Raw genomic sequence first — 13,017 nt, 5'->3', positions numbered from 1 at the left:
GCCCTGGTTGTGAGGGGCGCACACTGACCATGTCTCCATCCCTCTGGCCCGTTCCTCTGCAGAGCCGTTCAGCGCCTCCGTCTGGGTGATGATGTTTGTGATGCTGCTGATCGTTTCCGCCATTGCTGTTTTCGTCTTTGAGTACTTCAGTCCCGTTGGGTACAACAGAAACCTGGCCAAAGGGAAAGGTGAGAGCGCCTTCACAAGCATGACTCGACGCGGGTGCTATTTAACTTACCTGTGATGGAGATTTCTGGTTTAGAACACATTTCTATGTTGCCTTGCTTCCCGCGGTCCGCGTTGTACGAATGGTGCTGGGTCATTGATATTACTTGTAATTCCACACGACTGTGGGTTATTGATGTCAGCTGAAAAACGGGATAGAGCAAAACATTTCATCTGGCTTTAATGTGGGAGTTCATACTTGTGAGGTGAAAACTACTGATATTCAGTCTGTTGAGAAAGCAGATTTGAAGAAGTTTGTCTGGCAATGAATTTAAAAAATCTGTGTCAAAAGAAATCGTAAAATTGTAGCGAGTCTCAACTTCAGTCTATGTGAGAAAATGGCTTTATATAATCTAGTTTAAGGGTATTCTCCATAGTACCGAATTGTAATTGCATTCGTTTGGCAATAAATATAATTATAAAATGGCACTTTCCCCCAAAGAATTATCTTTTCCTCTTGGCAGTCCTGACCTTCGTGCACTATATTTGATAAAACGGCCATCAGTAGACAGGAAATTGAATTGGGAGGCATTCATTGGCTTTAACTTATTAAGAGGCTCCCATGCAAGCCAATATTCATGTCATATACATAAGCACATTACATCATTTTAAGTGAGTTTTCCTCACCACATTCTCAGTGGATGGTATATCAGAAGGGTGCCAGGATGAAGTCTCTTTCCTGAAAAATGACATGAGATTGTGGAAGACAGCAGATCCCCCAGGTACAGTTATTCAAAAAGAAGACACTTTAATTTGCCACCTGTCCTTTTCGCTTGGAAGACCCAGTGCTGGAAACAGACAGCAGGTCGTGGGAACCTATTAGGGACTTAATTGTTTTGAACTCCTCCTATAAAAATGCCATAAAAATCATGTGTTTAAATGGGAGAGTTGCCAGCCTTCACTAAAAGGGGAATGCAACTAACCAGTAAGGAGCTTTCTGGCAGAGTGGAACCCAAGACAATTTTCTGAGTGATCATTCCACAGTAGAGTAGGGCATTGCATTTGCAAAATCAGAGTTTGTGCTGTTTTTGAATGTACACATTTGTTTGACGAATATTTATTGAGTGGTTACTATGTGCCAGGCACTGTACTAGTACAGGGGATAATGTGGTAAATCCGATAGAAACTCCCTGACTCTCCAGGAGCTGAGAAATTAGTTGTAGAGACATGTAAACACATAAGTTAATAATCACAGATTGTAATAAACCTCAAGAAGAAGGAAAAAAAGCCAAAGATGGTGATGCAGGGAAGGACTTTTAGAAGAGGTGACATTTGAACCTTGAGACCTGAAGGATGAGAAGGATTCGGTCATGTGAAAAACTGAGGAAAAAGCATTCCATGCAGGGGGAACAGCCAAACCAGGGACCTTGGCGTGGAATTGATCTTTTGAGATGCTCAAGAAACAGAGACATGAGTGAGTAAGGTGGATGGTGGCATAGGATGAAGTCAGGAAGATAGGCTGTTGACCGTGGTGAGCATTTCAGATTTTCTTCAAAATCCAATGGAAGGGAAGAGGGGGTATGGAACACAGAGAATGTGAATGGTCCCTGGGGTTCCTCTATCATGACAATGGGAAGGGTGGCAGCGGTGGAAGGAGGGGTCCAATTAGGAAGCTGTTACACGTGAAAGGATTCTCCAAGAGAAAGATTACAGTGGTTTGGACTTGGATGGGCTAATGGAGGTGGAGATGAGTGGATACATTTGAGATATAGCTTGGAGAATAAAAATTTATCCAAAGGCCACCACATGCAGCAATTCCTCCTTTGGCTGAAGCACACACTAGAAAGGACATTTGACATTTGTCAAGAAAAGAATCTAGCATGCAAACTCTCTAGCCTTTCCGTCACAACAAGGCTTTCTATTTCCTCCTCAACTGCATGTGGACACTCTCAGGAAATGAATGCTACTTGTTTCTTTGTGCAAACTGGTTTTCAGTTCCATTTCGCTGCACTTTATCGGGAAAATTAGATGGCCCAGGAATAGTATTCATGAATCAGGAATTCCCAAAAGTCTCAGTCAGATCCCTTGCAGCTGCCTGCTTCTGAGTCCCTCATAGCTGTCACCTCTGATCAACATGCAGTCCCAGCAAAGTGAGGTAGTTCATGAAGTTAACTGGATTGACTCTCATTATTTTTTCTTAAGTGTCCTCAGCCTCTTGGGAATAAGCCCAGACGATCATAAAGCTGGGCAAAGAGAACAGGAGAGCTTGAGGTTGAGGAGAATAGAATTAATTGCCTTCTCTTTTATGTGTGGTAGATGGATATTGTAAGCATTGCTATGGCCTGAGATTGGCCCCTGATGTGTGAAAAGCGCACTTCTAGACTCCCCGCCCAGACTTCGTAACTTCCATCAACCTGAATTCGCTTCTGCCACTTTATTTATTGCCCATGTTCCTTGCATCTCCAACCGGAGTCTGAGTAGATCATTTTTCCTATCTTCATTTACTTAAATGACATAAAAATTAACCTTCTGTTAAGGGAAGACCCTTTTTTTTTACCATGAAATGAGGGCATGCATTGATTTTTTCCCCCCCTTGTGCAAAAGACACTTGAAAGTCCTAACACGTGTGTTTTACAGCCTGCGCACTCCCCACCCCAGTCAATGTTGCCATATTGTTTTGCCTCTCTAGTTAAGTCAGTTGCATGGAACACTTAAGAATCTTAAGAGGGACACAAAGTTGTTGGAAGGACACGCTGAGGGAAGGAAAGCGCTGTAACACCAGAGTTCATGCTCTGTGACCCTGCAGCCAGCTGTCTTCCATCTGTGAAGTATTGGAAGAATTAAGCTCTATTATTCTGTTTCTTAACGTCTCCATTTGGAGAGAGTTTTCGTTCGCTGCAATTCCTATATTGTGCACACTTTCCATCTGAGTCTGAACAGGAGCAATTGCTAAGGGACCATCGGATTAAAATACCGAACACCAGTCCTTCTGAATTCATGGATGTTACGCCACATAACGTCCGCTGAATACCGAAGCAGCCCCTGCACGTTTCAGTAAGGCTCTCTCTACAATTATCAAGGAGATGAGTTCTCCCAAATGAAAATCAACTCCAAATTTAAAACAGGTCATAACACAACTCATTCAAAGCCACATTTTTCATAATCATTCTCTCTTCCTTTCTTTGCATTTTTTTTTTATTGTAAGAAACGCGGCAAAAATTCAGCCAGATAGAAGTAGGATGAATGCTCATTTTTAAAGAAAAGAGGAGATATCGTGGCCGTGGTTCTGGGGCAATGGTGGGACACCACCATGATGTATTCCCATCTCCTGGCAACCTCCAGGGTTGCTAGTAACCGCCATGTAATTCTTAAACACTCCCAAGAGGGTGTTTTGAGAAGATGCTGAGAATGTCCTCCCTGTCATTTGCAGCGCCTCACGGGCCTTCTTTTACGATCGGAAAAGCGATCTGGCTCCTCTGGGGCCTGGTGTTCAACAACTCCGTGCCTGTGCAGAACCCGAAAGGCACCACCAGCAAGATCATGGTGTCTGTGTGGGCTTTCTTCGCCGTCATCTTCCTGGCCAGCTACACCGCCAACCTGGCCGCTTTCATGATCCAAGAGGAGTTTGTGGACCAAGTGACTGGCCTCAGTGACAAAAAGGTAAGGTCACCTTGCTTTCGTCTCCGCCTCGGGGGTTAATACGAAATGCTCTCCCCTCAGAAGGTAGCGATTCGGGCTCCTGTCATCGAAACCCATCAACTCTAAAACACAAAGCCAGAGGATTTTTTTTTTCTTCTCTTAACTTAAGTTGGCATGTTTCTAAAGATTTCGGGAACAGAACCATATGCTTCGCTCTCCTAGGTCTAAAACGTTCCAGATCTAATTGGGAGGCAGAGTTTCCCCCAAGTGCCCGTTTCTCGTATTTTTGTGATCTTGCTGCTGCTGATGAGCCTCTCTGACCCTGGGAATGTTCTGGATCTGGCTGGAGCCCATCCTTTCAAGGACAGTGTGCTGTTGAGGAAGATCCACTAGACTGGATGAGGAGAAACTTGGGGTGAAGTGAGGTGCGCTAGGCTGTAGGTACCCCCTGGTTCTGTGACCTAGGAAGAGTCTCTTATAGACTACATCCCTTGTCTGTGACATGAAAATAAGTCACCTCTGAGCCCTCCCCAGGGACAAAGCCGACAGCTCCTTTTTCCACTGTGGCCAGTCAGCCCCAGTATCAGCTCGCCCGACTCACCAGAAATGTCTTCAAGGGACACAAACGCAGCTGAGCTTTCATTTCCCACAAGCTCCTGTCACTCAGACACATCTCCAGCCCTCCCTCAGGGGCGGCTGTGCTGACATCAGTAAGACGGGAGCGATAACACCTGCTCCCTCCATTCTCCCCTGAAATTGTAAAGAGGGCTGCGGGCTGTGAGTGCCTATTCAGAAATGCACACAGAGGAAGAATAGAGGTAAACTGGGTGCATCCTATTGAAATTCTAGGTTCGGGACACAAATCCCGACTTGCTAAGCTCAGCAGTGTGGGGCTTGCACCGCTGCAAAGATTTTCCGTCTCGTGCGTGTGGATAATTTGTCTCTCTTTTATAAAATCCCACTATCGTGTCTTGCTGACATAAGTCTACATATATGCTTTTGGCATTCATCAACAAACTGCTGAATAGAAAATCAGCCCATGAAAAGCCGTAACAGCTTGTCCGTGTTATCTGCTGTGGTTGAAAGAGGTGCAGAGAGGCCTGTCATCAGAGATGGAGGGGGTTTGGAGTGAGTCACCTTCACGAAAGTGCCATCGCTCTGGGGAGTGGTTGACCTCTCCCTGGTGGCTTTCCACTGTAGCTTGAGTAAATGCCACTTTGCATACCATGGGGACAAAGACCTGTGTTATCTGCCCCCCACCACATGTCCTCGTGTGCTTTCTCGCTGAGGCCCCCCTCTCTGTGCCTTAAACACTTGAGTTTCTTTCTAACACGGTGGCCTTGCACTGGCTATGTCTTCTGCCTTCTTCCCCCGTTATCCTCATGGCTGGCCCCCCCTTGACTTCCAGGCCTTAGGGAAAACGTCACCTCTTGGGACAGGTATTCCTGGCCACTGGTGAACTTGGCAGCCTGAGCTGGTGCTTCTGTAAAACTTAAATTCTAACAGGGAGAAGCAAACAACAAACAAGTAAATGTAAACGCAAAAGAAACCTCCAGTTATAAGTGTTATAAAGGAGCTAAAACTGATGAGATGAAAATTGACTTGGGGGAGGGGGATACCAGGGGAGTGCTTCTGATAGTTTTCTGGCACTTAGTAGGTACTCAGTTTGTACTTGTTGACTCAATGAAGAAATGCATGGTGCGTTGGACGCAGTAGGCACCCTCCAGGGTCTCCTGGGGTCCCTTTTCCAGCTCTGCGCCCAGCCCCACCTTGCTGACAAAGGCTCCTACCAGGGACTTTCACAGAATGATTACTTTGGGGGGCTAGAACCATAAACGCCAGGGAATTTAAGTTCTCCCAATCTGTTCAGCTGCCTATAAACAGCTCCTAACCAGTGTGAGAGTGCGAAAGCCCAGCTGCTCCACTGCTTCTCGGCAGGGCAAGCTCAGGGACAGCTTACCCTCCAGAGCCCTCGCGGGGTCAGGCTGGGGCTGAGACTTCTCCTTAAATTATGTCCTTGGTCGGTTCCTCCCCTTCCCTTCCTGGTTTCTCCTGGAGCCCATCCTTAATAAATCACGTTCAATTCCTTGACCCAGGGTCGACTTTTGGCTGACCCCCCCACCTAAAGGAATAGGGCATTGGCGAGGCAGCAGATCAAGCTCTGCCCTCAGAGCTGGGAGAGCTGTGTTCCATTTCCTCCCTCCCACATACAGCTGCGCGATGGCTTTATGGTCACAGGACCTCGCCCGGCCTCCCTACCCCTCTCTGTAAATTTGGGAAGTGTAGTTGTAGTGAGGATGCAAAGATACTGCAAACATGAGTGTGCCTGGTAGCCTCCAGGTCCCCTACAGACACAAAGCCCTGTCATGTGGTTCCACCACAGTGTGGGAGCAGAAGGAAAGCTCTAGAAGAAGCGACTAGAGGAGCCGCAGAAGCACCAGGGAGCCGTGTCCTCCTGGGTGAGAGGATTTTTTCAAGAAAATAACTGGCAGCGCATTCTGCTTTTTGGTGCTATTTTCAAAGGCTAGGGAGAAAAAAAAACCCTGCTACATCGTTTTGGGTCTAAACAACATGACCGCTTGTGGGAAAACTAATTAGAACCCCTAATAATTTGACTGACCTTCTCTGACTTGGAAACACCTAGTAACAGACACAGCACGTCCTCATGAGACACAGCTCGGTTTCCAAGCTCAGACATTAGCGGCAAGCAGATAGCTCTTTTAATTAAATGTTTGATACAATTAGATAAACAGCAAAATTCTTGGAGTAAATAAGCTAAATGCTCCCAGAAGATTAATAGCAGATACACCAAGAAAGTTTGCAGACTAAAAATCTATATTGAATCAATTTATTTTAATACTGTACATAAGTGGGTTTTTTGGGTTTTTTTTTCTTTCTTTCTTTTTTTTATCACGAGTACCTGCATAACAAGTCAGGTTTACAATACTTTAAGCCGTTTTCAGTGTTAGTGCTTGCTGTGAAAAAGCGCCCCCGGGGTCCCTGGTGTGCTCAGATGAGCTTGGGTTTAAGTGACAAGGGAATTCACTGGTAGATGCCCCCCTAGGAATTATTAAAGGAAAGTTGGAATTCCAAAATGTTGGGAATCGCTGTGGTAGGGCAAACCCATCTCTGGGGCAGATTAATGTAGTGGGAAGAGCAATATCATATTTGGGGTCAAATGGACCCGGGTTCAGATCCTGGCCTGGCCCCATCACGATTGCATGGCTTTCAGTCTGTCAGCATTCCGAAGGTTTAGTTTCGTCATAAAGGGTGGGGGGCGCTTCATCAATACCATTCGGGCAAGATTGAAAGGAGGATTAGAAATAACCTACCGCCTCTTCTCCCCCTTCTCACCGTCTCCCCCCTTCTCCTCGTTGTCATCATCCCTGCCTGACTCAAACCCCCTCCCCTCACTTCTGGAGTCTAAAATGGCCTTCTGTGACAGCAGTGAGGGGACTCGGGCGCTGCCCCTGGCAGATGGGCCCATGAGTGCGTCCTCGCGGAGTTGTGCTGTCTCTGGGCACCTCGGTCCCGCAGCCGGGGTTCTGGTCCATCACACCATCGACTGAATGGGAGGCCTCGAGCCTCTCCTCCCGCCAAGGGCCACCACTGTGTGATACTGATGTCAGGAAGCGTGTGGGAACATCACCAGCGGGAGAAGCCTGTGTTAGGACAGCGGGCTCCCGTGCCAGCGCCCCTCATTGACAGCCACAGAAGACAGACAGATGCTTTAAATAAATGTGTGGTTTGGGTTCATGAGAGAAGAAAGAAATGTGCTGGTCAAGGACCACGTTTTCCCCAAACAAGTTTTTTCCTAGACCTGCGTCTCCGCTTCTTCTGTCATAAAGTGCTTGCCATGTCTCATTTCCTTGGGTGACCTGCAAACCTGTCCACATAGCGAATGAAAAAAAAATTAGAGTATAGTCGTGTAATCCTCGGTTCCCCAAATTGGAAGGAAACTGGCTCCCTTATCTGGCTCAAGTCACTCTGGGCAAGCACAGGTGATGAGGTGACGATGTACATCAAGCATACAGCTGCCAGGTAGTCTTTCCGCATTCCATGATTGATCGCAAAAGCGATCCCCAATTTACAGATAGAGAAACTGAGGCTCCGAGCACCTAAGCGGCTGCCTAAAATGACTCAGTTCCGGTTCCTAAGTGGCAGGCGAGAGGCTGAACTCTCTAAGTCCAAGGCCAGGTGAAGCCCAGGTAACGTGGACAGTGAGGGCCGCCTTGAGAAGGAGAAACCGTGAGGGGCACCACTGAGCCTGGGCATCATGGTTACACTGCTCTGTGGTCCTGCCAGCAGTGGGAACCTCTGTGCCATGCCCTCCTTGGCTGAGGCCCACGTCTGTTTCCACTGCTCGCACACCGGAGAAAGCTGCACTAGAAATCACTCCTGTAAGAAACAGAGTGTGTCCTCAATGCCAGGGCCTGCGACTCGAGATGAGTCACGCTTGCCCCCTAACTATTTTTCACACTGCAAGTGGTGAGCTATAAAACTAATTTAAGGGCCGTGACCATTCAAAAAATAGAACATAATGGATGACATCAGAGTATATCGCATGTAGAAAGAGTGAGTGCCGTGAAGTGGTGCGTGTGTGCGCGCGTGCGCACAGGTTGACGATGGGAAATGTATTGTGCGTCATGCTTTAAAAAGCTTGCCAGCCTTTAGTCCAGTGGGAAAGGTTCCTGGATCTTCGTGCTGACTGAGCTTTGTGTGGGTGGTGGTACAATCAAGGCCAGGGAAGTACGGACACTCGGCACGGAGGCTGATTAGCAGTCTTTCGCTGTGCAAACCAGAGGCGGGAAAGGAAGGGGATCTGAAAGAGCTACTGGGCTGCTTTGCAGAAGAGGGGAGTGAAGTGGAAGGCAGCCCGTGGAACTGGCCATCCCGGGATGACCCTGGAGATGGGGAGCAGCTGCGGCGACAACTGGTTTCATGAACAGAGCTCTGGCCTCTGTCTCCCAAGCTGGCGGCTGCTGTGCACACGAGCTGGGCCTGGGGCCTCCTCCTCTCGTGGTGATGAGTTGAGGTGCTGCTTGCTAGAGTTCAAAGAGCATATTGCTGTACACACACACACACACACGCACACGCACACGCACACGCACATGCACACGCACGTGCCCAACACAAGGCACCCAGCAGGAATATCTCATTTGGACAATGTATGGCCACGTCCCTCAAATCCAGTTGTGGCTGCTTATTAGGCAGCAGCATTGCCTAATTTAGGGGCAGTGGTTTTCAACTGGAAATTTTAATTAGCAGTGAAATGAAGTGTGAGTCTGGCAAAAATACTACTACCACTACTACTACTACTACTACTAATAATAATAATAATGTTTCTGATTGGTCTGACTCTTGAAACCTGGACGCTTTCTCCGGCAAGTCTCAGTCCCGTGGAGGACACGCTGATCTGAAGCCTGAGAGACCTCTAATCCAGTCCTGATTCCTCCGTGGAATTGCTGAATGTCCTTCCCCGCTCTGGGTCTCAAGGTCCTCACCTCTAAAAGAGAGGGGACACTAGCATAATCTCTGAGGAACAGTGGAGTTCAGCCCTTAGCCTGTCGTCTTATTATCGTCACTTTCTAGTTTCAGAATTCTGTATTTCATAGAAAATTGAGGCCCACTTTTCTTTTTTTGCCCATAATGACTTAAGTCAGTTGCCTTCTCCACTGATAAGAGTTTCTAGAGACTTAAGTCATCTTCCTCTTCCTGGTACAGGAAGGCACCCTTACAAATGGAGATTTCCTTTCTAAACGTAAATGTTTCTTACAGAAGGGGTGACTTCTACTGGGTTTTCAGAGCTTCTCCTGTATCTGCTGTTTCTTAAGAATAACCGATCCCCAGTAACCCTTATGAAGGCATATTTTGGGGTGGCAAATTCGGCTCCCCTCTATCATTTTCTGGGCGAGGTGAAGGTAATTGTAAATGGAGTTCAGAGAAGGGAGTGGACTGGTGGGGATCGCAGAAAATTTCATCATACGGCAGATGAAAGAACTGAACTGAAATAACACCTTACTTCTAGCTCTACCAACATTTCCTGAGCACTGCGTTCCCCGGTGCCTACCACTAGGCTACTCTCTGGAATGGCACCAAAAAATTCAGTCTAACCAATGCCTATTGTGTACCCAGCCAGCATGTACTGGGGAACAGTAGGAGATGAGGCAGACATCGTTTCCAACCTCCTGGAACTCCCAGACCAGTGGGAGATGTGATCGGGTAGAAAGGAAGTGCAAAAATGAACGTGTCCTCGCTGTCCTGTGTTAATGCAGATGTTTAACGCCTGACCCAAGACAAAGTGATGGCTGACTTTTCTTCTTTCTCTTCCTCTTCCTCCGTCTCTCCCTGTCCCTGTCTCTCTCCAGTTTCAGAGACCACACGACTACTCCCCACCTTTTCGATTTGGCACGGTGCCGAACGGTAGTACCGAAAGAAACATTCGGAATAACTACCCCTACATGCATCAGTACATGACCAAATTCAACCAGAAGGGGGTGGAGGACGCCTTGGTCAGCTTGAAAACAGGGTAAGACGGTGCTTCCTTTCTCTCCGCAGGCCTGCTAGCTGATAAACTTACAGAAAATGACTCTGCATGCCTTGGTGCTTATCTGCCCCCACTGTGGTATTTTCCTGAGAGCTATGCAGTCAAGATGGGTCCAGTTAAGGGCTGCTTTTGTTAATCTGACGAGCATCACAGGTTTCCTTCTGCGCTGCGTTAAAGGAAAAGCAAATCCAGGACACTTGGAAATGCAGAGAGCCAGTGGGGTTTCTTAAACTGATAAAGAACTTGGTCTTAAACTCCAAGGGATATTTTGGCCGAATAGAAATGGTAAAAAGCGAAATTCAACTGACCAGGTTGGGGATGAGGAAACTTTCCCCTTCCCCTCTTAGTTCTTCTGGCTGGTAGAGTAATTAAAACGACACCAGGCAGGTGAACAGGAGAAAATCAAGTTTAATACATGCGCCCAGGGAATTCACATACTCATGAAAATCCCAAAGACAGTGAAGCAAAATGAAGAATACATGTCGTTCGGACTAAGGAGGGGGCCGTCGGGGTCCTGGGCTTCAGAGGGAAGTCAGGCAATTTAAAGGGGATGAAAAGGCTTAATGTTTAGTATACAAATGTTTACTTGACACAATGGCACACAGGGAGGAGTTGGATCACATGAGCTTTCCTGGGTTTTTTCCTGTCTACCGCACCTAGTTCAGGTTAAACTGGAGTTATCTGTGATGATAGCTCCTTCCTGAAGCAGCTTTTATGGTAAATTCTTTTAGGCAGTCAGAGGGGAGGACAAAGATTCTTCCTGAGCCTTGAGGGCCTAGATTGTTCTCAGCTGGAAATAATCTGCATTGCCAGAGTGGCACATCTTGGGGTGACTCGTTCTGAACCCCCGCAGTTTGTTTGAAGATCTAATTGGCTTTAGTAAATGCTTCATAAATTGGGTAGCATCCCATCTAGGAAGCAGAAAGGAGCTCTGAGGAGCTTTACAAAATGGAAGGCTTTTATAGGCAGAAGGGGGCAGGAAAAGAAGTTGCTAGCAAAGAGGGGGTCATGTCAGGGAAGGTGACTTTCCTTTGGGGAAGGGCAGCTAGTCAAGCACGTTTCCTCCGTATTGATGACCAGGTAATGCCAGATAAAAAGCCACTTTCCTGGGAGAAGCTGAAACTGCAATTAGGTCTTGGTTTGCTGACGTGGGACTTGACACAAGTGACTCCATTTGGGGCCTGTTTCATTTTTTTAATAGAAAGGTCTAAAGAGATTGGGTTTATTTAAAGTGGTGAAAACAAAGTGCTATAGGTTTTCATCTGATTTTTAGGTGGGAACTTTGGGGGTATGGCTTTATGCGAAAACTAAGAGCATGGATGAAGGAGAGAGGAAATATGGAGAGAGCAATGAGAAGCCAGTCTCCCTACAGGCACAGCTACTATTCGTGTCCACCTGTGGCACTGCGGATGGAGTGTGGCACACGCGACATAACTGAAGCTGAAAAGAACAGACCGCTCGTGGCTAGGAGCTTACACTATGGAGCTAGAGAATGCTCCTCCTCCTCTGCCATTACTTGTTGTATGAACTTGAACAGTTTTTCAATCACCCTTGGCCTCATACCTAAAGTGGGACTAATAATAGGACTAATTCATAGGCGTTTTGTTAGGCTTAAAAGAGAAAGTCTGCTGCAAAGCATTTTGGAAATTGCCTGGCACAAAGATAGGACCTAATTGTTAGTGTTGGTATTTGGTGTAAAGGTTCAATTCTATTCTGTGTGGACTTTTCAAAATAGCAGGATGTGTGAAATCTATTTTTTTATTAGTTTCAGGTGTACAAAATAACAGTGATTAGACATTTATATACCTTACAAAGTGGTAACCCCAATAAGGCTATTACCCATCTGACACTGTACACAGTTACTACAATATTATTGACTCTATTCCCTATGCTGTACTTTATATCCCCGTGAGTGACTTTTTTTTTTTTTACTCGTAGTTGACATTCAGTATTATTTTATTTTAGTTTCAGGTGTGCAGTGTAGTGGTTAGACATTTATATAATTTATGAAGTGATCCCCCTGATCTGACACTATATCAAATGCATTTTTGAAAGGGTTCCACTAAAAATGATTCTGTTTTAAATGAAGGAGTTGTTTAATGAGGGGAGTTTTGCTTATCCAGAATCTTAAGTTACCTGGGTCGTCCCAATCACCAGGGATCCCTGCCGAGTAAACCGTGACGGCTGCAGTGCGTGCGACCGAATCAACAGCCCCTTCCCCTGGGCTGTTTTCAGGGCCATCGCGAATGCCTCGCTGTTCCTTTGTGTCTGGGGGGCCCCCTCTAAACGATGAAGCCCAGATCTCTGCATAATTTCCTAGGCTTTTTGATTGATAGCATTTTCTCCTTTCAGTCTCTTTGGAATCTTTTTGGTATCTCAACAGGGATTAGGACACCATTTATTTCGAAGTTGAGTTCGTTCCTTATCCAAAACTCATTGACACACTTCTTGTTCTGACTTGGAATGTTTTTTTTTTAAAAAACATTTTATAAAGCCAGCAAAAATGCAGAAAATAATGCAAATACAAAGTATACTGCTTGATGACTTTGTACAAACTGACCATCCAGGTCAGTTAACAAGATGTCACCCACCCCGAAACACTCCCCCCAACAACACCCTCTTCCAAGGAGTCTCTTCCATCCACCCTCCTCTCTTCTATAGCCATA

General features: G+C 46.5%; 1 protein-coding gene across 2 annotated transcripts in view; it reads left to right on the top strand.

The window, feature by feature from the left end:
- Positions 1-13,017, top strand: part of GRIN2A (glutamate ionotropic receptor NMDA type subunit 2A) — a 422,768-nt gene that overhangs the window by 362,781 nt on the left and 46,970 nt on the right. For both annotated transcript variants that reach the window (XM_019650929.1, XM_019650930.1), the window contains exons 9-11: positions 63-188; positions 3,596-3,825; positions 10,173-10,333. In XM_019650929.1, coding sequence (XP_019506474.1) covers positions 63-188; positions 3,596-3,825; positions 10,173-10,333 — 517 coding nt within the window. The remainder of the gene's footprint in view (positions 1-62; positions 189-3,595; positions 3,826-10,172; positions 10,334-13,017) is intronic.

This window comes from Hipposideros armiger, unplaced genomic scaffold (assembly GCF_001890085.2).
Source record: "Hipposideros armiger isolate ML-2016 unplaced genomic scaffold, ASM189008v1 scaffold_149, whole genome shotgun sequence".
NCBI lineage: Eukaryota > Metazoa > Chordata > Mammalia > Chiroptera > Hipposideridae > Hipposideros > Hipposideros armiger.
This window is presented reverse-complemented; position numbering and strand designations above follow the sequence as displayed.